Raw genomic sequence first — 27446 nt, forward strand, 5'->3', positions numbered from 1 at the left:
TTAGTTAGTAGCGAGATTTGAGCGGGCAACGTTGACGTCGCGGGCTGAACCAGCAACTAAAACGGCGACTGAAGAAGCGCTCAGATACAGTGCGTACTCCCTATGCTGAACGGCTCCAGAGTGCAAGTGGTGGTGTGCTGTGTGTGTGCGTGTGTGTGTGACGGCGACGGTGCGCGAGGCGCAGACATGAAGTGAATAAGAAATTGAAAAGCACTAAAAGACATCGCAGAAGCGCGAATAAAACGCAAGAAACGTGGGCAAAGGCAAAGCCAAAGCCAAAATCGAAGCAAAAAACCCGACAAATCCACAACAACGGGGGCCCAACAGCGGCCACTGCCGCGGTTCCAGCGATAATCACAAAATATTTCTCTGGGGCCTCTCAAAGCCAAAAAGCGCGAACAATTTTGTCGGCTCCAAAACGTAAGTGGCTGTCAGTGTGTTAGTTACAACAAAACAGGGCGACACTTGTAATAAAATTTCAACAACAAAACGAAACTAATGCATTTTGATTGTTGATTTCGGTTGCCAAGAGTGAAATTATTGAACAAGAAATGGGCCGTTGTTTGGGATGGGAGGAGACTCCCACCGTTCCGCCCTAAGAAACGGGGTAGAATGCGCCTTAATATTTACACTCGATAAATATAGTAAGCTGTGGTGCAGTTCGGATGATTTCATACATTTAAAACAGTAAAGGACATTTCTGTTGAGTCAAAAGAGGTTAGAGTAAAGCCTTTCAGCTGATAATTAGAGCGAGAGTAAATTCCAGCTCCATTTGAATTTATTTTGAAGATTTTCTTGTTTGTAAATACAAATGTTGATTCAAGTGTTTGATCATCGATTTTCCGTGAAATAAATACTCGAACTCACAGTTTTACTAACAATTCCCCAGAAGTGTAGCTGGGCTGCGGCTGCTCCATCCATACTTCTGGGTAATTCGGATTGAGGTGTTTAATTCTCAATGATTTATAGACAACCATCTGCTCAGCAAACAATACTTGATGTGCCACTCGATTATTATCTAATTTTGAGTCTCTTTATTCAACACATGGTTGAGTGCTGATCTCAGCGTTAATGCTGTTTGAAATATATCAAAAAATAATGAGTCTCTGCTATTATTTCTAATGTAGATACTTTGTACTCCAGGGCAACAGCCAAGACCTTTCAAGGTTCATTGCCACTTGTCACAAGTTTTCCCGCTTGCTGCTGCTCTGTGTGGCATTTGGCCCGTTTATTGTAGGCCTTTTCATGAATGATCCACACGCGCCCCAATGGCATCATCCGACTGCAGCAACTACAAATCAACAAACAAACAAATGGCAATCCACGCGTGGCTACCTCTTTGGCCGTGGCTTGTGAACTTTTTTGACAGCTTTTGTGGCTCTCAACAGGCGTGTTTGTTCCGGGGGATATTGTGTTCCTTCATTTATGGCAGAATTATTTGTTTGCTCTGGGGATGGCTCTGCGAATCAAGCGTCTATTCTTTGCAAATTATACTTATATTTTCGCTTCTTTTTGAATAAGAGCCAGCGGGGAATACAGTTGCTTTTAATGGCCAGCAATTATTTGACTTAAATTATTAATTGTGCCTTATATGGTGTCTGAGATTCAAGGTTAGGAATGGCCAGTTACTGACATACGAATAAGTATAATTCTGGCGGCAAAATGCCTGAAAAATCTTTTGTGTCGCCCGTGTCGAGTATCTGCACTTTGGTCCAGCGAAGAATAAATAATAAAACAATTTCTGTTACGTGAGATTAGGCCATAAGCCCGGCCCATGTCGCGTGTGTGGATGATAGTTCAGCGACGCTTCACATTTACGCTGAACATTTATCTTTCACGTGTCTAAAAGTGAAAGGAAAATGCAAAGGAGACGACAGATAAGAGTATCTTAATGCAGGGTATGCGCAAAAATGGATAATCAAATATGCTTAATAAGTTGCAGGGATTGATTGGAAAGAAATCACATTTCAATAAATAAATCTTGAAGTCCTCATCTTTATTTATTTTCTACACTCTACTCCTTCAGACTTACAACTTCCTGTCGGCGGCAGGAGGCAACAAATCATTTAACGCATTTTAGCAACGTTCATTCCCCAGGGCTTGAGAGAGCGACACGTGGACCCATTTAAAGTAGTGCAGACCGACAGTAAAAAAAAAGCATAGACCAATCGATATGCATATATATTTTTGTACCCGTGTTTAGCAAACCAAAATTTATTTTTGAATTTTTATGAATGAAATGCCAAACGTTTCGAATTTAAATTCGAAACTGAAGGCCCGAAGAAAAGAGTGCGAAATGCCTCTTAGTCTTTTTTTGCACAAATTATGATGCAGAGCAGCTACTGGTAGGCATGTCAAAAAAGCGATCGCTCAAGAGCCAAGCACACTTATGTATCAATATGGTTTGGGATGTGCACAGACCGTAGATATACATACAACTTTTTTACAAATCAAAGTCCGCGAATTAAATTCGCATAAAAAAAAGAGAGAAAAGAGAGCTAATTGAATCGCAAATATTTGTTGGCTTACTATTTATTAAATCAATTAATTAAATGCATTTTGGTTACCAGGAAACGCAGGCCTTATGAAATATGTTTCCTACGTCATTGATGGCTTTGAAAAATGCCCAACGGTTCGATTCCCCTGAATTTGACTTTTATGTGTATTTCTCTTTGCTTAAACGCAAAAAGAGTATTATGTTTTTTCCCCGGCCGTTGGACAGTCACAAAGTCAACAGAGGGCCCCCCAAATATAAGGTAAACACGAGTGCAAAACTTTTTAATGAATGCAAAATAAACACCGATGACGATGAGCCCGCGGACACATTTCATTTCTTTACTTGTTCGAGGGATTCAATCAAAACTATAATTGCATTAAAGTTGGCAACAAAATCCATTCAATTACTTCACTCAGAATTAATTTCTGAAAGGCTGCGAGAGGGAGCAAAAATTCACTTGAACTTGTAACAAAATAAAAACGAATATAATCGAAATAAAATATTAATTAGGACGCCCGACCGAAGCATTGTTTCAGTCATTTGCAGAACAACAAAATTTCATAAAGAATTTACTTTGTTTAAAGTTTCATCAGGGGTTAGATCATCTCATTTCGGAGCGTCCCGTGTCCCGTGTCCCGTCCCGACTTGTGGTCGAATAAGCGAAATTGCGCCACTAATTGCCCGGCTGTGATGGCGCCATTGCGGCAGTATTGAAAATTCCACTAAAAATAATACAATAATAAATGGCGCCCAGCACCGAAGGCTGCTTCGGTCGCACGGGACACGTACGTGGTCTAATTAATTTGTTTGTAGAAACACAAAAATATTTACTATTAAATTATTGCCCCTCAGCAGCTCCGAAACGTGGGTACAAATATTTCGCGGTTTGCGGCCTCGTTTCAAAATTGATATTGAATATCGATCGAAAGAGCTGTGCCTGCCACGCCCGGCCCTGCCTTGACTCATCGGCCCTAGGCTTTGGGTTTTTCTGTCACAAGCATTAATCACCTCAAGTCATAAAAATGTAAATAATACCTTCCCGTTTTGGGGATACAAGTTTCTGTATTGTTTTGTTTTGTGAATGATCTGCCATAAAGTTAACTGAACAATTAGTGTCCAAGCGTGACATTTTCACGGATCAATGTCGGGCTGACATTTAGACGTAATTGAAAGGAAATAAATAAAGGAAATCCATCACATAAAGTGCTCCAACGTGTGAGTAGCGCCAGATGGTAAACTCAAAACAGATGAGCAGAGTTTCAAGGAGTTTGGATTATGACCAAGAATATAAAAGAGAAGCAACTTAGCCCAGCAGAGAGATTATCCCATTCACTATCAGCAAATGATCAAGTGTCTTTTGCTTACCCGAAAAACTCTTCTGACAATCATTACTTGCAGTAAAGTTTAACCCTAGCAAAAAGTTTGGCCCAAAAGTAAATTCTCTGCATTACAAGTTGTTGATTTTCGGTGTTTTGTGCCTATGCCTTTGTTGCCATGGCAGGCAACATGTAGGCAAAGTGCCACAAAATGGTTGTAAGTATCGGATGGATACCAAATTTATAACAAGGGAGCAGGGTAAACTTTCAAGTCAGAGCTCCCCAAAACCCATAGCTCCATCCCTTGGGCGTCGCCAAATTGTAGTTATAACAAAAACAAGCGTAAACAGAAACCTTTCCCGTAAGGGGGCGGTGAGTAAACATTCATGCACCATTTGCATTTTGAGACAGGGACTTCGAGGCGGGAGAACCAACTACTTTGCGTCAAATTTTTGTGTCAAATCAGCACAAATTCGGAGGCGAAACCACCAACTCTCGCATGGGGTAACCTCTTAAATTGTAGAGTCGTGCTCCTGCTCCTTCCCGGAGAGAAATGCAGAACAAACATTTTCAGCATGTCACAGAGACACACTCTGGCGATAGAGCTATTGACAGACGATAAGGAGCATCCGGGGAGTACATGTGACAGCACACATGGAACACTAAATGACAAATGCTGTAATGGTAGAGTTAGATAATAAGTCACTTGCTGTCTGCCACTTATGGAGTCAGACAATTGTCAAACAAAAAAAGGTGCTCCAGCTCTGGGAAGTCGAAGCAACAATTTTCATATCTTAGCACTGCCTGTCGACATGTCCAAAGTTTGTGGCTGGGATGCTGCTCATTTACATATGTTTTATGTTAAATATTTTATTGTGTGCACATCCCAGAACAGTTTCTGGCAACATTCTGTGGCTGTGGAGAAATTCGCATACGGAAACAATAATAATTGCAGGCCACTGATGTCGCTGACAACCGGGAACAACAAAGTTGCCGCTCTGTATTGGCTTTGGCATTGTGTTGGGTGGATTTTGTGACTTTGCTTTTGCTTTACAACTTCCACTTGCAGTGTACATTTTTGTGGCTTGGTCATCAACTCGTTTTGCACTGGCCACGGGGGAGAGGACGAAATTTGAATACTACTTTTGCTCAGCTCAAAAGTGGAGCAGTATCTGAAAGCATCTGAAAGTTTAAGATCTTGCTCTGGCCGGGCCAAACTGTGGCCAGCAATAATGAGAATCTTTTGTCTTTCAGTTTCACTCCAAGTTCATGCATTTCCTGCCTTCCTCCGGTTCAATCAGGTTGCCTCAGGGAAAGACGGCAAAAAATCCGCCTCAAATTAGATAAACATGTAAATGATTATTGACACAAAAGGGCTATGCTGGGGGCATGAATAAATTCAGAATATGTAATGTGCATATGAATACCAGGAAAAGGACACAACTGCCAATACAAATTGACGTTTTATTTGCCTTTCACCTGATGCCAGACGACAGCAGGCAGACAGGCAGACAGACAGACAGACTGACGAGAAAGGACCCCAAAGGAAGGGCAGACAGAGGAGCCCGAAGAACCTCAACGCATAATGAAGTAATTGGCTGAATTTGTCTTTGGCCAACAACGAAAGTTGGCCAGCCCAGGCAGCGGCAAGACAGGCACTCCTCGCACAGCTTTAAGATAGAAATTGATCCCATGTATCGGTGGCACAGGGGCAGCAGCAGCAGTCTCCATCGATGGCACACCGAAAGTTCGCTTTCTTGGCGCTGGCTTTCAAAATGTGAATGCACTTTTGTGGTACGTGACAGGTTTTTGTTGCTCCACTTTTGTGTTTCGCCGAACAGCAGGAAGGAACACAGCGACGTGGCTCTGTGGCTCTGAGTTTATTGACTTTTTGACTCACATTAAATGGGTCTTAAAATCTTGAAAAGTTTTGATGCGCTGGCTTAGGGTAAGCTGACCAGAGCGGAGGCCAGCTTCTGCACGTTCAGATGGATTTCGTACGTAGATTGTTCCCGACTTGAACTTGTTTCCCAAAGTACTCGCATTTATTGTTTCTTTTTTGCTTGGCTCACCTTCAGTTTATGGCATAGGAGCACTGGATGCTAACAATTAAAATGTGTTTGCTTGATTTCACTCGTTTGTGTTTTGTGTAAAGAATTTTGAGCAATTGCTGGGGCAAGTCACGTGCCACCTCCAACAGGGTCGATTATTTCTAATCAAGGGGAGGTTAAACAACACCGATTCGGCACCGATTATTGCATCAGCAGCGTAATTCAATTCAAACTAAACATTTGTCAGTGTGCGAGCACTCCACCAGACTCTCCTGCAATATAACCCTGTGCTGTCCCTTCAATCAGAGCTCTCTACGCGTGCGGAATGGTATTGCCATCGGCTGTCAAATGAATATTGCTTACAGTACACATATTTGACTGGGAACTCATATTCTTGTTTGCCCAAAAGGCCCCGCTGGCTGCTTCGTAGAAGGTGGAACTTGCTCAAAGGGTTTCGCTCACGATTCAAAGCAACGCCTGGCAGCATTTAAATGCAATTAAGTTCTATGCCCATCTACAATTATCTACGAGTGTCTGTGATCAGAGTTCTCTTCCAACTACATACACATTTAAGAGCTCAACAGCCCGTCAGGCAGAGATCGTGCTAAAAATAACGAAGAATTCCAGCACCAGCCCTGCGCCACTTAAAGGTAATTTTCGCTTGTTATGGCTTGCACGGCACAGGCACAGGAATATCTAATATGCGGGGATAGAGTCAGGAATAGAATAGAGCACACTAAAAATAGCAACCAGCCAATTTCCAAATGGCGCTGAGGGCAATGATGATGATGGCCCATAAACGAGGAGAAGCCCCAGCACGATGCAGCATGCAGCATGCAGCATGCCAAACTGCTGATTGACATAAAAGAGCAAGTGGACTTGTAAGAAAGAAAAAAAGGGACTGGCAGCAGTCATGCCAAAGAAGATGAATCAACATTCCAGGCGGTCAACGTACCACCACAAGGAATGCTCCTCCTCCAGCTCCAGCTCCAGCTCCAGGCTCTGCTCTGATGATGCTACTGACAAGGAGGTGATGCTGAATAAAGACAAAGACATGCTGCCATTTGGCAATGCTTTGAAAGAGGCTGTTTAACAAAAACCAAACAAGAAGCCAAAGTTGAAGTCAGAGCGAAGATTTGCTGCACTTTCCGGAGCACTGCAGAGGCGACTTCAGACTTAATAAGTAACTTATTAGCTCGTACGCAGATATCTTTAACTAGTGAAAATATCATGGACCATGGTTGTGGCACTTATTCCCCTAGGCCTCTCAGTGACAAACATTGCCAACCCATCGTTATACCTCCCCTCGATGAGAGAGTATGCCTTGACCAGCAGTGCAGCTAAAGACATAAAAATAAGCAAAGATTCCGGAACGTAACATTAAAATAAACGCGCACAGGTAAATCTCCTGAACGAAAGAAGTGCAGATTGAACGCTGACCATCTGACCAGCTCCCAGTCCCAGTCATGCAGGCGAAATGCAATCAAATGCGGGTCGGCTACCATTCTGGATGTCTGAGCCATGGTTGAGGGAGGAGCCAGGAGCCAGGAGCCAGGAGCCAGGAGCATCTGCAAGATGCACGCACATCCGTGAAATTCCTCATTCCTCATTCCTCGGCTGCTCAGCTGCCTGGCTTCATGCATTTACGTTGACGTTGCAATTACAACTGCGCTGGGGTTTGGGGGGGAACCGACCACATCAGTTAGTCCAAAGCCCTTTCCTTACTTTGTGTTTCTTCTGCTGCACATTCTCACGATGATGCCCAGTCGGTCGTGCATTCTGTCTGCTGCCTGCTGCCTGCTGCCTGTTTACTGTGTGATTATTACAAGACGCGGGGAAAATAACAGGCTTTCGCTGAGAGTCCAAGTCCAGGCCCTGCTGGACTGACGCCGTTGGCCAGCCAGTCAGTCAGTCACTGAGCCGAAGGAGTAAGTTACTTAAAGGCTTGCCCAGTCCTACATTCCCCATTCAGGTCCAGTGCCCAGTGCCGCATTCACAATGCTAAACAGTTGAAGTGCACTTAAAGGGGAAGAGGCATCCTGGGCGAAAGGCTTTTCCACTTCAACAAGTTGTTGTCTCTGCCCTGCACTTCCCCTTGTTCGCTCCCCTCCGCTTCTGATTTGCATTAAATGCATCTCAGCGGAGTGTGTCATCGCATTAATTGCGTAGCCCCAGGGAAATTCTCGTGCCTATTACTAATCACAGTTGCCATGCCATTAATTATGAGGTAAATTGCCAGATGAGCCTGATAATGGTTGACAGGTTGTTTAACTTTAATTGTTTAGCTTGATTTGAAGTCTCCTTCGACCTCAATCGTATCTTATTTTAGTGGGCTTTATGGGACTCCACTTCAACATGGAAAACTGCTGTCCATTGGATCTGCCGTAACGTGTGACTTTGTCAACTTTGTAGGCGGCAGGTCCAGGTCCAGGGCCAGCTTCGTCGTTCTTCTTGTAATCCGTGCGACGGCCGAAAGAGTATTGGGGTCCGCGGCCAGCCCCTGGTCCAAACTGGCTGGGCAGCATGTATGCGCCTGGTCCTGGTCCTGCTTAAGGTACAGAAAATTAATTCATCTAACGTGCAACGAAAACAAAAAATAGTTCACCAAAATTTCGAGACATTTCCTAGCAATTGATTTTCTGTTTCGAATGAAAAAGGTTAAAAAATTTTGAAATTTTAAAACTATTATGATGCCGAGACAATATTCAACTAAGGAATGAATAAGAAACCCGTAACAAATCGTTCAAGAGCTAAAAGTCTATGAAACAAAGATGAGAATATACACAAGTAGACAGATATAAGTTGTGACGCGTTCGAAAGCGTCCCACAACGCTCCTTCTCCAATCGTTTCAGGCTCTCCTCTCTGCACTGCTGAATCACTCTATATTTTGGGCAAATTTTTCCATATCGATTCCCCAAGCAGATTAATAGCAGATTCAATTAAAACCCAATCTGCCCAATTATCCGCAAATGACACACACAGATGCGAGCGAGATGCAATCAAATTCTACTCACGTTCATTTATTATTAACACCAAAGGCGTAAAAAAACATTAATTAAGCAACCAATTTTATAATTATAATTTCATGCACACGCCACAATTTTAATATTTAATCTGCTTCAGAGTGTTGAACACTTTTGCATTGTTTTGGCATCTGACTGCTGAATTCAATGCAAATTGCATTCCTGTACACATGAAGGTTTACCTTTGAATATTTTATTTTGGGGAAATAAGAGTAATTTATAATCATGATTAAATACCGAACCGTTTTAAATAATAAATAATAACAACTGTCGCAGCAGCAAAAGTCTGCAGACTAAATTTTGTAATTTTCCAGCACGAAAACTTCAAAAAGAAGTGCTGCAAATCGGTTTTGCTAGTTGCCAATTAACTTTTTTCAATTAATACTTTGGCAACATTCGACTTGACCCTTAAACTCTCTCTTCGCCGTCTGCCTTCTTTTGCCTTCTAAACTTTTAACAGAGCTTTATTAAAGCGAATATTTTGCTGACTTTTGTGTAATGCTAAAACTTTTTCTGATGCTGTGGCAGCCTTTTGGCATAAATTAAGAAAAATCCATAAAACTTGCATAAAATATTTATGCGAAAACTTGCATGTTAACGGGAAAAGGGATTTCCCTTCAAGAATTATAACAGCTGATAATATCGTCCCGGTTTTTATAGTTTCTACTTTCAATTGCAGCGAACATAAATGCACACAACAATGGCACATTCGTCCCTCTGCAGGGACTCGCATCAAAAGGATTTTGGAGCAGATCTGCAGATGTCGAGGAAAAAATGCAATATCAACCAGCAGCGAAGGGGACGACGACGAGCCTGGAGGGGGCCAGATGGAATTTACGAATCCTTCAGCCTGGCCATTTTCGTGTTGACCATTTGCATGGCACACACGTCGTCTACCGGTAAGTGTGGAAATACTGGAAAACTAATAAAATGCCGTTATGATGTGACAAGAAGACAGGAGGACAGGGGTTGGAGTGGAGCCTGAGACGGGCAGACTCTGAAATGTGACAGCAACGTGCAGCCGAGACTCTCGCATTTGCAGCCGTACCAAACCCCAATTAAAAGCACATCAATAACTGGGGCCTCCCTCCCACTCACTCCAGTCGGATTTGTGGCACACTCGTCGAATCGTCATGAAATTGGCACTTGGCGTGCCAGTGTGAGAGCTTGAGCACTGGGGCTCTGGTCTCTATGATTTTGATTTGGATTTTGATTTCGATTTTGATTTTGATTTATTTAACAATTTAGCAACAACACTGGGAATGTCACAAGCTGTGACTCCGCAACTACGACCGAACATTTCTCTGTGGAGAACAAGCAGGAGGTGTCTTCCTCTGGGTGCAAATCGATTAGGCAAAACAACTCAATGTGCAATGAAAAAACATGTATTTAAATTGCATTCAAGCAAAGACAGCTTGATTTTTGTTTAAAGGTGTCTTTCTCCTCTCTTTTTGTGTTTATTTACCGACACAAACATTTCTTAGTGTAATCACTCCAAACAGACTCCTTTATTTGATAAATAATTTCTTAGTTTTATGCTTGTGCGCTTCTCCACACACTCAAATTCCATGGCCGTGCAGGGAGCCAAAACTTTGCTCGTGGCATTGCCGCAGGCGTCTCAAAGCATGCCACCAAAATGCCCATACCAAAACTACACTTGTCGCTGCAGTTTAACAGCAAAATTAACACTACTCGTTGCAGCGCAGGACCCAGGACTCCAGTGCCCGGCCTGCGGTAACATTTGTGAAGCGCTTTAGTCGCTAAGCTGGGTTAGAGGCGACAGATTTTGTGGGCTGCTTCGCATATGTGCATTTTGCCCTTTGTGTTTCAGCTGTTCAAACATTTTTGCCAACTCTGCCGTTGTGTGACTCTACCCTGGAATTTTCTCCTGTGGCATCAGGATGAACACAACGATCAGTTTAGCTTGAACAGCCGCTTGTAGCCGTTTGATTCTGTTTAATTTATATTAAACAAGTGTAAAAAATGTTTTATAATTTCATGGCAGAACAAGGGGACATTGCTGAGTATTTACGGCACGACCACTTTCATTTTGCTATTTATTTTTTGTCCAAATGAGGCTGCTGGGTGGAGTGTGGGCTTTTGGGGATTCTCGGACTGGCAGTCGCGGAAGTGGCTGCTGCGGTTTTTCCATGTGTTTGCTGGGCAGCTGCAGTTTTGCCCTTGCTGCAGAGTCCCTCTGGCTCGTTCAGCCTTGTCCCTCTATAGCATTTTCATGTTGAGCGCTTAGCCAGTGGTAACTTTAAGAGATCGGCCACAAAGGAGTTTAAGTATTAGCATTAGGTTTGGAACTTGCACACTTTGGACCCCATTATTAAGGGGCTAACAATCCCAGCTCCCTTTTTGGTCTAACAATTGGGGTTAAGCTGACTTCAATCCAACGGCACGTAATTCATTTGCATTTTTTATGTCTACCTTTTTAATTTTCAATTAAGGTTGCAGAGCAATGAATTCCCATTCAAAGTTTTAAACAGCTTTGGACGCTCCAGAGGCTGAGGCATTTCAAGAGAATGAAAATAAGAAATCGAGAGGAAAATTTGGGGACTTTGTGTCTCGATATAACTTTTGAATCTATGAAGCACCATGGCGGAGCTGGGAGCTCTTACAATACACTAATTTTCATACTGGATGTCCTCAAATAAAGTACCCAAAAACGTGTGTGCAAAATATACAGAAAATTGCGATTTTAACAGCATTTTTTATGAACCCTAAATTGTCCATTGGGCATAAAGAAAAACCAAGTCTAAGCGGCTCAAGCTGCTGTTAACAAGAATCTATGGGAAAAGGGAAGGGAGTAGGGAACCCAAACTGCCGGCAGCAATAAGCATGAAGAAAAACTGCATCTACATCTAGAAACTCGCATGTGGATCAAGGAATACGTGTGGCAAGGATGCGATGCTGGGGGAGCCAAAATCAAATGTACTGAGGTAAAAAATATGCATATATAAAACAAACATGGCCCTAGGACAATTCAAGTCAAGGTGGAAAAGGGAGCAAAAGTAAAGGAGGGAGAAAATCGACAGAACATAAAAATGAACTACAATTTTGCGGAACTTTAAGCACATTCGTTGCTGTGAAAAGGTCGTCAGCGCAGCAGAAAAAAAGCGATTTGCATATTTACACCGATACAAGTGCAAACAACACCCACATTGGGGCTGACACACACACAGCCACAACAGCCACAGCCACATCCACAGAACTTGCAACCAAATAAATCTTGTGACGTCTCGAGAGAAAGACGTCACGTAGAGACAGTAAAGGCATGAGGCGAAATGGGGGGAAAAAGTAAGAAATGCTGGGGCTGGTGGATACGTTGCTTTTCCGGTTTCCTGCTCAAGTTCCTGCCCTACGTTTGTTGTGTGTGAAATGCTTGCAGTCGGAGCCGGAGATGCTTTGCCACGAGCTCAGCAGAAGGTCCTTGCATCCTCCGACCATAAACTGACGATGAGAAATTGTTGCTAGTTCACATGAAAATTGTCAGAGCGCTATTACGAAAATGAAAATGAAAAGAAAATCGAGCTCATCATGTGTATATAAAAATACATATTTCCCACCCACCCACTCACTCACTCACTCTCGTCACAGCATTGATAATGAGAACCATTGGGAGAGTGAAGACTAAACGTGAGCAAGGCACTGGATTTATATTCACATGGAGTAAGCGGAAAAAATTCTGGGCAAAGTGGTTGAGGAGCAAAAAAAAAACTATTCCAGAATGGTGCGTGCCCGGAAAGGTTCATGGGGCCAAGCGCGGACTGTCAACGCTGCTGTCAACTGACTTTATCAGGTGGGAATTGCAGGATACAGAAACAATCTCCTTAATATCTCCTTTAACAAATTATCCAAAGAGAAGATCTTCGACCTCGACCGAGAAGAGTGAAATTCGATCAATAAAAAGTTGCTCAATTAAAATAAATTCCCAGCTGATTCCTAGGTTACTTGGGACCTTATCATTTTATTGTGCAGCCAGAAGAGCTGTGGCAGCCGCAACCGCATCATGTACTCCTGTTAACTTGCAGCCCGGCACTGGCAGGAAAACCAAACATATTTTTGCAATGGAAGCCCCGTCACTGGGTGACACATTCAATGGGTAAATGGATAAATAACGATATGTTTACAGACGGCAGGAAGGCGCGGGCAGAAAGAGCAAGGGCTCTGGGTACACACGAGTATGTGGGGCAATGGCAAATGCTGCGCTGATTTATATGCGAGTTTTTCTGCTGTTGTTGTTGTTGTTGTTGTTGTTGTTGCAAGAGTGCGCACAGTCAAGGTGGCACGTAACACATTGAGAGACCCGAGACACAACTCCTTCCCTGTGTCACTTGCCCTGCCTGTTGCTCGATATGCCGCCTCTGCAAACAAATGCGCTGCCAGTGGGGCAGTGGCGGATATGGCGGCGTCTCCGAATGTCGTCTGAAGAATTTGTATGTAAACAAAGGCGACACACAACAAACACACGACATCTGTCAAACAAACAATACAGCGGAGGCACACAGCAAACGACAGTGTTTTTGTTTCAGCTTCGTGGGACGTGGGAATAGCAAACGTCTTCAAGGAGAAGACGCAACTTTGCTTGCCTTTTTCTCTTTATTTTTTTCGGGGTGTCTTCCTTAAAGCTTTAGCAAATTCTCGGGCGAAAGGCAAATAGCTGCTCATTTTTAATGCATACTTCATAAATCCTTGTCATAACTTTGTTAGTCTGTCGCTTCGGTTCACCCGCTCTCTTCCAGCCTCCAGCCTCCAGCTTCCAGCTTCCAGCTGCGACCCAAGTGAGTCTCCTTGGTGTTGCGTATACGCAATGCACTTTTTATGGCATATGGAACGAGTTCGTTGTAGAACTATTTATCAGGCATTTATATGCAGTGTGCTCTCGGCCATGTTGCGAAGCGAAACCCAGCTCAGCTCAGTCCAGATAACGATTAGATTGCGTGGAGTCGTCAAAGGCAAACTGCCGGCAGTTCATCACTGAGAAGTGGCCGAGTATCAAGTGTCATTAGGGCGAAAGAAATCGTTTATTAGTACATTTTAGCTGCGCAATAAATCTAGCTTGCGTTACGCTTCACCACTATGACTTAGCTGGAATATTTATGGAATTTACAAGACAATTTCAGGCTGCAAAGTCAAACCTAATAAGATCCAGCTCGCAGCTCTGCAGCTCTTCACCAATCAATATTGCTTCCAAGAACATTTCAACGTTAATTAGCATTGCAAAGGCCCAATTCCGGCTGCCCTCCTCCACCAAGCTGGCCAAAAATCCTCGAGCAAACCGGAAATACTTTAATTTCCGCTGTGGCCGCTCCTAATTTTTTTGTTTTTATATTTTTACTGCCGCTGGCTGACAGGAGTCTGTTTTTTTAATTGCGGTGCTTCTTGTTTTTGTTTTACACATTAAATTAAAGTAAATACTTTAAGCAGAGAGCGGAGGTCACCCAAAAAAAAAAAAGAGAAAAGTAGCGTGAAAATTTGCATGAAATGTTTTAATTCCCATGACGGCAATGCCGCGGACAGGACCTTTGTCTTCCCCCTGTTCCACAGAGTCCTGATTCGCCCACTTTCACCCGCATTGGATCGAGTTTGACATTTTAAAGACAACAGTTGCCCATCCTCACCCATCCACCACCCCAACGGCTTAATTGAATTGTTTAATGGAGTCTTACGACATCGGAAAAAAAGGTCCGGAAAAATCGAGAGCAAGGAATCAAAACGACATAAAATAAAATGCGGGTCGAAGGCAGATGCTTTCACCTTTTCCTTCTGCCCCTCTGCCCTCTCCCCGTTAATTTATTGCCACTTGGCAGTCGTAAAAAAGGCAACAAATTAACGCCCTTGGTCGGAGAGGGAGTCCAACAAAGAGGAAGTTCAGATAAAGAGCCGGACAGAGGGGAGCCCGGAAATGGTAAATCGGACATATTATTGTTATCGTTATCAGGTGCCCAGCTGTTATCAGCTTTCAGATGGCAAAAGTTAAATCTGCTCACCATTATTCAAGCGTTTACGTGGTTTAATCCTAGCAGAAACTTTTCTCACCAGAAATATGTTTGTTATTTAAAGTTCCGAGCCGAAACTAAGAGTACAGCCAGCCATTTAAGTCACGTCCTGCCATAAAAGGGAATATTTGTTGGCGGAGAAGTCTTCTTCCCAGTTGGAATCATGCATAAAGTTGCTGCCATGATTTGGCCCAAAATTATAGGCAGCAGATCGTTAGGAAGTTTTTACTTGATTTTTGGAAACTTTAGCCAAGAAAAAATCTACTTTATAGGGGTCTGTTTGCTGTCGCTCAAAGAGTTATTGCGTGTGGAGCACAGCTCTAGAATAAGCAATGAACACAGATATTTGATATATAATTACAACTGCAAATATATTATACAGGTGGCTGACCCACATTCAGCACTCCTTGCACTAGTGTTCAAATATTAAGACCCCAAAAATCAACCTAGAAACCACAAGTATAAGCTTGGACTCTCTCCTTCTCCCTTCCGATCTGGCTGCTGTCATAAAACGTGCTCTATATGCAGCCATAAGCATAATAACTGGGGGTTCGGGTTGGGTTGGGGGCAGCACAACAATCCATAGACAAAATAAACAGAAGCCTCAGAAGGCTCAGACTCCAGACTTTGACTTCGGACCAGGTCAAATGGGAAGCTGGGAAAACTTACTGGTGGCACTTCGGAAAAGTTTCTCCTCTTGTCGATGCCAATGTAAAATTGTGTGTCAAATCGGAAAATTAGTCCCCAAGGAAGTTCATGGAAAGAGCACGAAAAATGAACTTCGATTAGGCGGGGAGGGGAGGAGGACTAAATCAGCTTTAAGTGGTCATGAGCACGAATCGAAGAACTAGAGTCAACCCACTGCTGGGTGAATTTTGCGGATTCAATGTTTGTGGAATTGTGGGTCTTGCTGATGCTGATTTGCCTGAATGGGGAAACGAGCAAGGGCTGGGCCACTGCTTGTTTACATTCAACATATGAATGAGTTAAGTGATTGGATTGGCACTCGTAACCTGCAATACTGTAGTTGCAGCTCGAAATAGATTATTCCACTTGAGAACACACATTTAAGTGGTCAAAGCAACAAATGGTTTAAATCTCTTGGATTGCCTGCAACAAAGCAATGCGAAAATTGCAATTTTGCATAAACAATTTCCAACTTTACAGCTCAAACGAGTAGTTGATGCCATAACTTCAATCTGATTTCAATGGATGTTCAAGTATAATTTGTGCCTTCCCCCTATCCCCTCCGGCGCAGGGCTTTGGCTTAATGCGAAAAGCAAACAGAGGGCAAAGACACACACACAAGAGCCCATGCTCACACGTGCCCGAACTCTCAGCTCAGAGCAACTTCTAAAATTAAAAGTGTTAAAAAAAACTTTTACTTTCTTTAGTTTTTTGCTGTGTGTGTGGCCCTGCTGTCGCGGAGGGTCGGGCACGGGCACGGGCACGGGCAGGGCATGTAAATGAACTTTTAAAGACCACTGCAGTTGGCCGGAGAGCCATCATAGACAGCAAACACAGACGGACCCAGATACGGACGCGACGGGACCCGAGCCCATCTCATGCCCATGCCCATGCCCATGCCCAAGCCCGGAGCCAGAGACCAACAAGTGGCGCGCGCGCTCGTGTCTTTGCTGCGGGTAATTATATTGTGGTCACGTTTAAGCGGGGCATCTGTTTTATGAAGTGTTACACTTTAACGTTGTCGATCTACAGAGCTCTTGGCAGGTAAAGAGAGAGAGAGAGAGAGAGAGAGAGAGAGACAGGACAAACAGAAAGAGTGCGAACTCTGGCTGAATTGAATTAAGTCAACATTTAGCCTCATCCACTGTGTGGGAGTACTGGAAGTTTAGCTGGCTCTGCGGCTTTGATGGAGTTCAGGGCGGCCAAGCACAGTGGAACTTATGCAACGCCCTTGCACACCAAACACTTTATACCCTACGAAGCCGCTAACCAAAATGGGTAGCCCATAAAGAAACTTTTATTGACCAACCATGCCTGGGTATGGCTCTAATTTTGAGGGCACTGCTCTACTGACTCTCTGTACATATTGATTATGATAAGTAAAATCAAAAATTAAACACATTTCCCTGTTATATGGCTTTTGATTAGTACTTTGCTGCCGCAGTGCAATCGCCGAGAGTGTACCATATTTGATTAGTAAAAATAGGTTTGATGCAATAAGTTGTCATTGTGAAATGTAACTGCCAATGACCAGTGGACGCCCCATTCTCTCCAGAGTATATAACTTGCGTACGAGCTGCCAAGTGTATGTGATTATTTAAATAGCTAGAATTAGGCAGGTACGTAGCGCTGACAGAACGTATCTCTATCGCATCTGTAGATATCTGTTAGAGTTCCCTTTTAATGCGTCTAATGACAGCCCAGACGAGGCGAACCACAGACAACTTGACAACGTGCTCAAGCCCCCGCCATTATTAATTTAAATATCTCCAGCCTGGGCATGGACGTTGGACTTGCTCATGGACATGGACACGGGAATTTGAATTTGAATTGGAATTGGAATTGGGATGGGCCTCTGCGTGGAATGGTGTGTGCATACACAAAATGGTCTTTGCGGTTCGCGACTGTGGCTCTGCCGGCGGTAAATTGGTTGAGGTGAGCGCAGCTCAATAACTCTCATTGTCGCATTTCACACGTTTGCACTGATACTTTGATAAGCAATTCTTTATATGCAATTGCATAGCAACGCAAATTATGGAATATTTGTCGATTTTGGTTATAGTAATTAGCAATTTTGGCCACTAAGAAAAGAGTTATACTTTAATTTATTCGTAGGGGTATTCGGGGTATAATCAAGACCCCAGTTTGTATAAGAAATTATTTATAATTGCATCCTTCAGCAGCACTAAAACAATTTTCATTTGATTTATCAGCAAAAATCTGATGGCAAAATGAACTTTTCTTGAATCTGAATTAATCTATGCCATTGTGCCAACGTGGGCGGCATTTCTACCAGATCTTTTGAGTTTCCGCGTCTCACCTGCCATTTAACCAAATTATTTGTTGTCTAAGGTTTTATTGAGGCGGCTATGACTTTGCTTCTTTTTTTTTTTGTGGCCAAAATGTGTGTCTCTGCCATCTCTTAGCTCATTTATCATTTTTCGTCTCAGCCCGACAACATGTTTGGGGTACAACAACCCGGGCAAAAGCCAGGGAAAAGTAGAGGAGCACTCGAAAAGCTCATTTGTAGTCATTTGTCCGTCTGTCATATTACCCCACAGTCGGCCTGTCCCGTCCCGTCCCGTTCCGTCCCACTGTCAGCTGTGTTTTGATTGTCTTTTATTGTTTTTGCTTTCGTTTTGAATGCCATTTAAGCGTCAATTTGAAATCGCATTCACAACTGCCGACTTACGCGCCGCGCCGCTGATTTCTCGGTTTCCGCTTAAATTCCCAGTGGAGACAATGGCAATATCACGGGGATACAAAATGCTATCTATTTATAACAATGTTCTAAGTGTCAGCGTGAGAGCTCTCAAATATATTGATTATGATGTAGCGAATGATATTATAGATCGCAAGCTGCTGTTCAAGTCTTAATAGTTGAAGTTCCACCTGAATTTTGTGTTATTTTTTTGGGGAAATATGTGTGCACTTACACTGTGTATCACTTTTCACTCTTCAATTGTTGGATATTCGGTTAGCTAACCTAACGGGATCAGAGTGAAGACGCGGTGTCTGTGCAAGACGGTGTCGATGCGATTTGCTGATAAAATGCAAGAAGTGAGTGCTAATTCCAGTCTCATGGAAGGGCAGGCGGGCCGAAGCGAGACAGCGATAGATCGAGAGAGCGATAAATCGAGAGAGCGACTGATGAAGAGAGCGAAATCGAAGGAGAAAGAGGAAAAGAAATGGGAGAGCGTCTGCATAAGCTGCAGCAGTGCGGGAGCTTGCACATGCACATGTACGCTTGTGTGTACATATGTACATATGTATGTATATGCAAGAGCATGTGTAGATTGCAATGTGAGATAACAGTGGGCAGTGCCATTGACAAACAAGAATAGGAGTTTACGCTACTTATGCACCACTGGACTATGTTCTACGAATTACACGCTCACATTTGAGTGCGTAATCAAACATAAAGGGTTTAAAGACAATAATGCATAAATATATACAATAAAGGTTTATTAAACAAAAGAACATTATATGCAGTAAGACACTTAAATTTAATGTTTATGAGCCTATTCTCCGATGATTTCACAGTTCACAAAACCTCAAGAACTCGTGCTGCTGCTTGACTTGTTGTCCGGATGAAACTGCAATTACACTTACAATTTATGAGCCCGGAAATTTCTTTATTACTTGTCGCCGAATTGAGAGCAGGAAGGCTCCCTGTCTGTCTAACTAACCGCAAACTGCTTAAGAATATAAAGGAAGAGACGACCGCACAGCGACCCCCGCCATAGACTTAACCTCACAGCGGAAATTCTGCTTAGAAATGCAACTGGGCTAGAAGGGGGGGAGCGCGAAGGGAGACAAGGAAAAAGCCACTTGGTGAAAATCTAATAATGATAGAAAATATTTCTTGGCCAGAGTTGAGTTTGAGTAGTTTATGAAGTGTGGGCGTCTGGGCTGACAATTTTCCGCAATTTCCACAGTGCTGGCAGCCGACTTTGGGATGATTTGTTATTGCTGTTGGTTCAGGCCTTGGGCATTTATAGCCCAAGCCCGTATTTATCAATGGTGTTAAGTATTATTAATAGTGCGGTTCACTGGAGGCTGGAGAAGGCTGTCAAAATTGTGCTGCACACTGTAATGATTTTAATGGATGGACTTTCGGGACTATCGTATCCAAGCCCAAGTAAGGCTTTCATCCTCAATCGCCTCCCGAAAAGTCATTTAACGTGGGCTGTTTGCATGCGAGTATATGTTAAACTTGCTGGCAATTGTGCTATAATTTATCATGAAAAAAATAAAATCAACAATCGGTTCAAATCGATGCCTTAAAACGCGTCACATTTTTAAAGGAAAGGCAAAAGTACTTGCCGCCTTGCGGAAAACAATCAGAGGCTAATTTAAAGACAATTTCACGGCGCACAATTTATTTTCAGACACAACAATCTAAGCACCAGAAGTGCAGAGAAGAACGAGAGAGACGGTGGGCGGAAAAATCTTAAATGAGATCTTTTGGCGGCGCACACGTAATCTGTGGGGATTCGCATTACTTAAGTCCGAGGCAAATGTCAGGCAAATGCTTTTGTTCGTCCCTCTGTCTGGCAGATTCTACATAATGTGAATAATAATTTTGTTCATTTAAAACGTGTTGGCCGTCCAAAATAGACGGAGACACACGGCAGCAGCAAAAACTAGTCCGAGACCCAGAGACCCAGAGAGCTCTGGAGACAATGGAAAATGGTGGAATTAGCGCTGCGTTCCCCAATGAAAACAGAGCGCAAAACGGGAAGCTGTTCTGCTAATTGCAACGTTTCAAGTTTCATACACACGTGTGTGTCCGGCTGTGTCTGCGTCTGGCAACAAACAAACATCAAGCGGGCTACATGAAAATCGCAGACAGTAGATGAGAGCTGAACAACAGCAGGCTAAGTGATATAAGGAGGAACATAGTGGGAAATTAAAGAGCAACACAATAAAAAAGGGCTTTGTAACACTTTAACACTTTATATATTTTATCATAATTTAAGCAGTCAAAACAGTCAGCCAACTTTTAAAGAAAAGTCCCATCTGAGCCCAAAGAATTCCCCTTCCAGGCGGAAAAAAGGGAAAGACTAGCCACATATGCAGTTCCCCTAATAAGTGTTGGGAAACCAATTTAGCGTGGGTGCTACATGTTCGTAGAGTTTATGAAGGTCGAGGCCCAAGAATAGCCAAGGCAACCGCAATAAAAGTGAGGCCCGAGCATATGATTAATGCTCGCAACCGTTTAATCATTTTTCAAGCAAAAGATTGCTTTCGCTTCAAATGGAAGCAAGATATTTTTGTGCTCGGGCAAGGCATGTCCATCAGAATTATACACCGACTGGACAATCAACTGCAATAGACAAGAGCAGCTGCCAGTTCATCTTGGGCATCTCGTATTCCAAATGGGACCTGGACGCACGGACCGCACTCCCCACAGCCGAGCAAACAAAAAAGCCAAACTAAAACTAAACTCATTTAACTTTCGCCGTATTTTGATAGCATTTTACCTTGCCAGCCCGCAAGAACAACGGGGTCCAGGCAAAACAGGAACAACAAACAACTGTTATCAAAATGTCATTCATTCAAATATGTACCAACTGACAAGGGGGCAAAGGCACGAGACGCAAGGCCTTGGTCCCAGGTCCCTGTTGGCATACACTCTGCAAAAGGCTGACAGCAATTTGCGAGTAAATTATGAAATTAAAGTAGAAGAGTGCCAAGAACTACTCTGATTTGTTTGCAACTCGATGGAAGGGTTTTTATGCTCTTTAAATATTTGTCTCAAGTTGTTTCTTACAGTGTGGCTCACCCTCACCCTGTCTCTCCCTCTCTCTCCCTCTCTCTCCCCCTCTCCCTTGGTTGATTTTCCGCTTTCTTTCATTTGCCATTCTTGTGCCTCTCCTTTTTGCAGTGGCTGCCATTGAGAGCAGCAGCAGCGGCAGCGGCAGCACATCCCCCACAATCGTCATGGTGGCGGTCACGCCGAGCATCGGAGCTGCCACCGGATCGAGCGGCAACATTACCACCGAAGCTCCTCCAGAACAGCAGCAGCCACAGGGTAAGCGCCGAAAACTAATCTGTCCTTCCACACTCCCACTCCTGCCCGCATCCACCTTTTGCTTGCAAACTAAATGACAAACAATGCGCCGCCTCTTCAAATTGTTTATAGGCCAATGCCTCCTGGACGGGCAGTGGGTGCCAGAGACGACGGTGCACTGTGAGAAGCACACAAGCTGCCGCGCCATCCAGCGCACTGGCCACTGTTGTCCCGATTATAAATGCGGTAAGTGGCAGCCCGCCCGGCATCGTTCGGATGCATTTATGCAAATCTCTTCCTTCTCTCCTCCTGCTCCACGCGCAGATTGCGAAAAGGATGGTAACACTTATGCCAATGGTTATAAATTGGTCGATCCGGATACTCCTTGCACTGTCTGCTACTGCAAAGGTGAGTTGATTCAGTTTACGGGGAGTGTTAGCCAAAAGGACATTGAGCGAGCGAAATATAAACTCAGATTCGGGTTTGGGTACCATGAAACTTGTTAACTTGCATCAGAAACAGGAGCTTGAAAACAACATTGCTGTGGATAACTTGAAAACTATTTTGAAAGATTTATAATAAACGAAAAACTCTATAGTTATAGCCACAATGTGCCACAGCGAAAAACTTGGCTGGGCCGCTGGTTTTTAATTAATATTTGTGAAATTAATTTCTGTGCCAGAAAACAATTTCTCGAACTTTTTGACTTGAACTGGAATTTGCTTGATGAACTCCTTTTTTAATAGCAGGATAATCTTTATATCGGTTCTTTGTCAAAACTTCCTCCATTCTTATGCCTACTCAATTTTCCTCGCGCTTGTCGACAAAGGTGAAAAATATAAATAAAAAGAGAGAAACCACGACTGCTAGTTATGTTAATTTGTAAAACTTTGGGATAACCATTTCCAGTTTTAAAAGTATTTTATAATATTTTATCTGTTAGACAAAAGATAAGATACCAGCTGTCAAAACATTACATTTTCGTCCTTTGTGGTAGCGGATGTACATTTTTAGATTAAATTGTTCACCGTGTGGGATAACACAGGAGCTGGGGTGTCAGAGCTGGTTGCTTTAGGTCTTATAGCCCCTGAGATTGGCAATATTTTGTTGTGAAAATTGTAATGTAAATATTAAGTCGAGGAATATGTGGTGGCAGATGTTGGCCACACTTTTCATATTTGAAGTACCAAAACAATCACACTCGATTCGTTACAGGCGGCGAAGTTGTTTGCAGCTCAGTGACCTGTTTCCGGCGGGACGACTGCATGCCCAAATACGTGCCCGGCCGCTGCTGCCCCGAGTACGACAATTGTCCGAGTGAGTGCCACACTTTGTGAGCTTCATTGAGTTCTAGACTAATGTTTTCAACCACAATTCACAGTTTTGGACAACAATCCGCCGCTGTCCAGCGAGACGAGCAGCACGAGCACCACGACAAGCACCCAGAAGCCGGCTGGCGTCGCTCAGTCCGCTGGCTTCAACTGGAACATAACCATTAAGGAGATCACCAAGCCATCTGAGATTCGGATTACCGATGATAACAAATCTAAGTCGGCGATTCCCACCAGAAAGTCGGGTGTTACCACCGAGGGAGCACCGGCATCATCGGCAGCAACAACAACTTCGAGCAACTCCGTGGCGAGTACAACGGATACAACAACAGCAGCAACAGCAACAAAAGCAACAACAGCAGCAGTAGTTTCAACAACAGAAGCAACAACAACAACTGTCGTGATATCAACTGAAGCAGCGACAACAGCGACAACGTTGGGACAGCAGCTTAGCCAAGACACAAACCAGAAAGTACTTCCAGCCACTTCCAGCAGCGAGAGCTTAAAGCTTATTGCCGCCGCCTCGGTGGGTTTCATAGGGCGGCCACAGAGCGGCAACGAAGTGGAACAGAATACAAAGCTGCCAGCCGATGGTCCGCTGCCCTTCGCCGAAAATGATCCCAGCAAGGTCAGCTTTAAGCGGGAATTCACCACAGAGAGGCCGAGCAGCCAAGGATACGAGGAATCTGGAGCGGAGGCTGCTGTGTTCATTGAGGATGCCTCTGCTGAGCTACCCGACGGAGCCGAACAGGAGCCGGACACAGCGGGTAGTGACAACATCTACCACATAATCTCCACGACTGAAGGTCCCAGCTCGAGCTCCCCATTGCCAGGAAGCAGCACCCCTAAAGGGAAGAACAGCACTGAGGCAGAAATAAGTACGGAGGGACCCGGCAGTAGCACTGAGATGCCGCCCATGAGCTCCACCCAACACATGGATGCGGATGAGGATGTGCCACAAGTAGAGTCCAATCCGGCGTATCCCTCCCTGCCCGAAGATGATTTCAGCTTGCGTGACGTCAACTTTCCCTTGGTGGACCTGGAGGATGTTGCTGATTCTTATGCCAAGGATGAGCCGAGGAGCATTCTGCGGAGTCCCTTCGAGGTGGACAACAAGCGTACCAAGGTGTTGCATGAATCAACTGTGGATGGCAGTGGCAGCGGAAGTGGCAGTGGGGACATGGAGCCCTATCTGGAGGAATCCTCGACAGTCGGTCACAGCAAGGAGCACAGCTCGATGGTACCCCTCCTCATGTACAGTGCCGAGGATAATTCCGGGGAAACGCGCTTTCAGAACGCGAGTGATCTGCAACTGGAGATTATTGGCCGCAGGCAGAAGGAGAGTGAGACAAGCGAAGAGCTGATGGGGGGTAGTGGGGAAATCAAAGAACCCACCACACCGCGATCCAACCCAAGCACTGCCTTGGACATCGATGAGCTGGGCTCCGGTGCGGGTCAACTACAGGCTTCGAGCGCTGTGGATCCCAAGGCCGATGCCGAGAGCCTCAAGCTCGACGAGAGCCAAGAGACTATAGCCAAGATGACCTCAGCAGATGACAAATCCTCGGTGCGTGCCGAAAAGAGTTTAGTGGAGCTGGCAATGCCCCTGGGACGGCTCTACCTGCAGCGGATCTATTAATCAGAGGCCTAGATCTGAAAAACCAATCCCTAATTGTATATAAATATATTATATACACTCTAAAGCCTAGTATCTTGGAAACACACAATGAAAATCCAACCATCGAAAGGATCGAGTGTTAGGTGTAAGTAGTCAGAAAGTGAGTAGGGAGAGAGTTCTCCTGGGAGCTATAATTTCCATAGACTGCATCGGAATTTATCAACCATAAAACATATAAAAATTATCCTACGATTAGCAATGCTGGGCTCTCCAAATGCAATAACTAAATGTCTCTCGATGCGCATAAGCAAGCAACACGAACAGGCACCGCACAAGATATATTCATGAATATCTTTTATTTTTACGTAAAACCCATATCTAGTAAGTGCACCATGAGCATTCTATCATTACCATACACACACCCCACTATCGAAATTCATCGCCATTTGTTTAACTTGTTTTATCTCATCCTGAATTTATTTAATTTGTAACTTATTATGGAAATGATTTATAAACGGAAAGCCGATTGATGTGATTTATTTGCTCTAAAGGTGATTTATTTAGTCCTCTTCGATTTGAAAAGCTTTTAAGTGTAGACTGAATATGAAAAGGTTTTTAATTTAAAGCAACTTACACGTACACCTACTTTAACAATTAATTTATACACCGAATTTAATTAATTTAAACTTGGCATGAAATAAACATATTCATCGACATTAAGTACTGAATATTTAGTATTCGTTTCCAACTCTCGCCTGAATTTTAAAACTATAATAATAATACATAAAAACTAAGGAGAAAGCAAAGTGTCAAAATGATAACTTAATCATTTTTTATATTTAAGTAATAACTTATTTAAGCGATTATCCCACTCTCACACACACACACACACACACACACACACACACAACCACACAAAGTTTTTTGAGATACGATAAACCATAATCTAGAAATACTTTAACTAGTGTAAATTTAGTATCAAGTCAATTTTCAAATGTATGAATTATATAAAAACAAACAAATATTTAATTTAATAAACGAGAAAATAAATAATCTCAATAAATACCATTAAGAACATTGGGAATACCAGGCTTGAACCAGACTTCTCCTAAGAAGACTCGTAATATGTTCATTTTGTTATATTCAAAGGTCTCCCCTGTCCTACCCATCGGATTGCACAAGCAGCATCAGCAACGCCCTCTCGGATCCCTCATTACACATGCACGAACATGAGGCGGCAATTACCGAGAAATTAAATAAACAAAACGAAGCCCGACAAAAATTGAACGAAGACCACAAGCACGACGACAATTGTTGCATCACGTCAGCTTCGGCTGCGCTGCGCTGCGCTGCCGCTGGACTCGGGTTACCCGCAGACGCCAGCAGCAGCAGCAGCAGCAGCTCGTATGTACCGTATTGAACTTTAATGCACAATCGCACAAAGAGTGTAGCTGCCGCTTATGTAACAAGGTTGAGGATACAACAAACAACGCAGCTGGTAGCAATGTAACTGTTCATTTGTATGCGCCCCGGGATCGGCGAGGAGAAAGTCAGCGAAGAGCGCATTAGGAGAAAAAGCTAAAAAAATACAAAATAAATCACATCGAACCGACCCCCGCAATCACTTTCGATCAAAAATTTAATCGCCAGAGAGGAACCAACTGGTATCGGAGCGGGGGGGGATTACTTTCGCTTTGGCTAGACCAGAAGATAAATGACTGTGATTAAATTACTTTCATTTTTGTTTGTTTTTTGTTTATTATTTTGGAAACTTAACAAAAGATGCGAAATGGGTATGATCTAACAAATAAAGTCTTACATCTTAATTGCGTCCAATCTGATCGACTTGGGCCTGCAGATTGTTGATCACCTCTGAGGGCACCTGATCGCCCAGGATCTCAAAGAGATTGATGCGCTGATTGCCGGGTATCTGCTCGTAGGCACCGAGCTCAATGCCCTCTTGCACATTCTGTATTTGGGCATCCTTGGGTATGAGTAGGGTTTGCTGTGCCTGCCGAATGGCTTCGTTTGTGTAAGCGGCACCCTCGCGGCCCTGGGGCATGGCTTGAGCACCGGCCAGGATCAGGGCAAGCATCGAACACAGCGCGAACACTTTCATTTTTGGTTGAGGATATATAAACTGCAAAAGATGCGCGATTTGTAGATTTAAGTTAATTAATCTTCAAACAACAATTCACGTAGACTCATTTTCACGAGTGATTTAGGTAATTTTAAGACCCTATCTTACCTTGCGCGTGTCGTTTGTTGTAATGTTTCGGCTGCGCAGGCGGCGGGCTTGTTTTATAAGCTGAGCTCCGTCGCTGGAAGACACCAAAGGCTGGAAAGCTTGAACTCTTTCTTTTTGTTTCGTTTCGTTTTCTGGTTTTTGTGCAGCTCACAGGAAAAAAAAACACAAAACATAAAAAGTAAAATTACTTCCAGTCAATTCCATATCCCACCGACCATATCCCATAAACTTATACATGAAATGTTGTTTATACGAAATTTTTCTTGGGCATTTGTCCAAATTTAATGCGAAGGTTGACTTGAGCGCCACTTCAGAAATGTCAAGAGGCATTTAACCTTCCAGTGCCCACTTAACCACGAAGTGGTCTTTCAGGTGCTATCTGGTTCACATTAATAGCATGAATATGTACAATTACCAGTCTTTGACGTACACACATATGTGAAGAGTCATTTACCATTGCTGGCATCGTTGGAAGTCATTTTTATATTTTTCCACATCTCGTTTTCCACATTTTGCGAAAGATTAACAGAAAATAGAGACAACAAGCATGGCTTACAAAACATTTATAATTAGCTTATGTATGTGTTTGTGTACAAAGTCTTACCATAAATTTTGTTACAAGATTTAAATTTTTGCAAAATACGTTTCCCGAT

The 27446-nt window shown here is 43.5% G+C and overlaps 3 protein-coding genes across 5 annotated transcripts; 1 reads left to right on the forward strand and 2 right to left on the reverse strand.

Moving 5' to 3' along the window:
• LOC117584808 (serine-rich adhesin for platelets) lies at positions 1–25553 on the forward strand. 2 transcript variants are annotated; one of them, XM_034273926.1, is made up of 7 exons: positions 1–420; positions 9568–9787; positions 21471–21617; positions 21729–21842; positions 21921–22004; positions 22812–22913; positions 22978–25553. In XM_034273926.1, the coding sequence occupies exons 2-7, from the start codon at positions 9577–9579 to the stop codon at positions 24564–24566; spliced, it is 2247 nt and encodes a 748-aa protein (XP_034129817.1). In that variant the 5' UTR covers positions 1–420; positions 9568–9576; the 3' UTR covers positions 24567–25553. The 2 variants fall into 2 exon arrangements, with proteins under 2 accessions (XP_034129817.1, XP_034129818.1); XM_034273927.1 differs by lacking the exon at positions 1–420 and having other exon boundaries at positions 9549–9787.
• On the reverse strand, positions 8057–8583 carry LOC117584814. Of its 2 annotated transcripts, none has more exons than XM_034273936.1 (2): positions 8470–8583; positions 8057–8409 (listed from the first exon to the last, which is right to left on the reverse strand). In XM_034273936.1, the coding sequence occupies exons 1-2, from the start codon at positions 8483–8485 to the stop codon at positions 8174–8176; spliced, it is 252 nt and encodes an 83-aa protein (XP_034129827.1). In that variant the 5' UTR covers positions 8486–8583; the 3' UTR covers positions 8057–8173. The 2 variants fall into 2 exon arrangements, with proteins under 2 accessions (XP_034129827.1, XP_034129826.1); XM_034273935.1 differs by having other exon boundaries at positions 8057–8412.
• A 719-nt stretch (positions 25554–26272) lies between the features above and the next one.
• Positions 26273–26898, reverse strand: LOC117584813. The gene is made up of 2 exons (XM_034273934.1): positions 26794–26898; positions 26273–26685 (listed from the first exon to the last, which is right to left on the reverse strand). The coding sequence occupies exon 2, from the start codon at positions 26662–26664 to the stop codon at positions 26368–26370; it is 297 nt and encodes a 98-aa protein (XP_034129825.1). The 5' UTR covers positions 26665–26685; positions 26794–26898; the 3' UTR covers positions 26273–26367.
• Positions 26899–27446: the final 548 nt, after the last annotated feature.

This window comes from Drosophila guanche, unplaced genomic scaffold (assembly GCF_900245975.1).
Source record: "Drosophila guanche unplaced genomic scaffold, DGUA_6, whole genome shotgun sequence".
NCBI classification, from domain to species: domain Eukaryota; kingdom Metazoa; phylum Arthropoda; class Insecta; order Diptera; family Drosophilidae; genus Drosophila; species Drosophila guanche.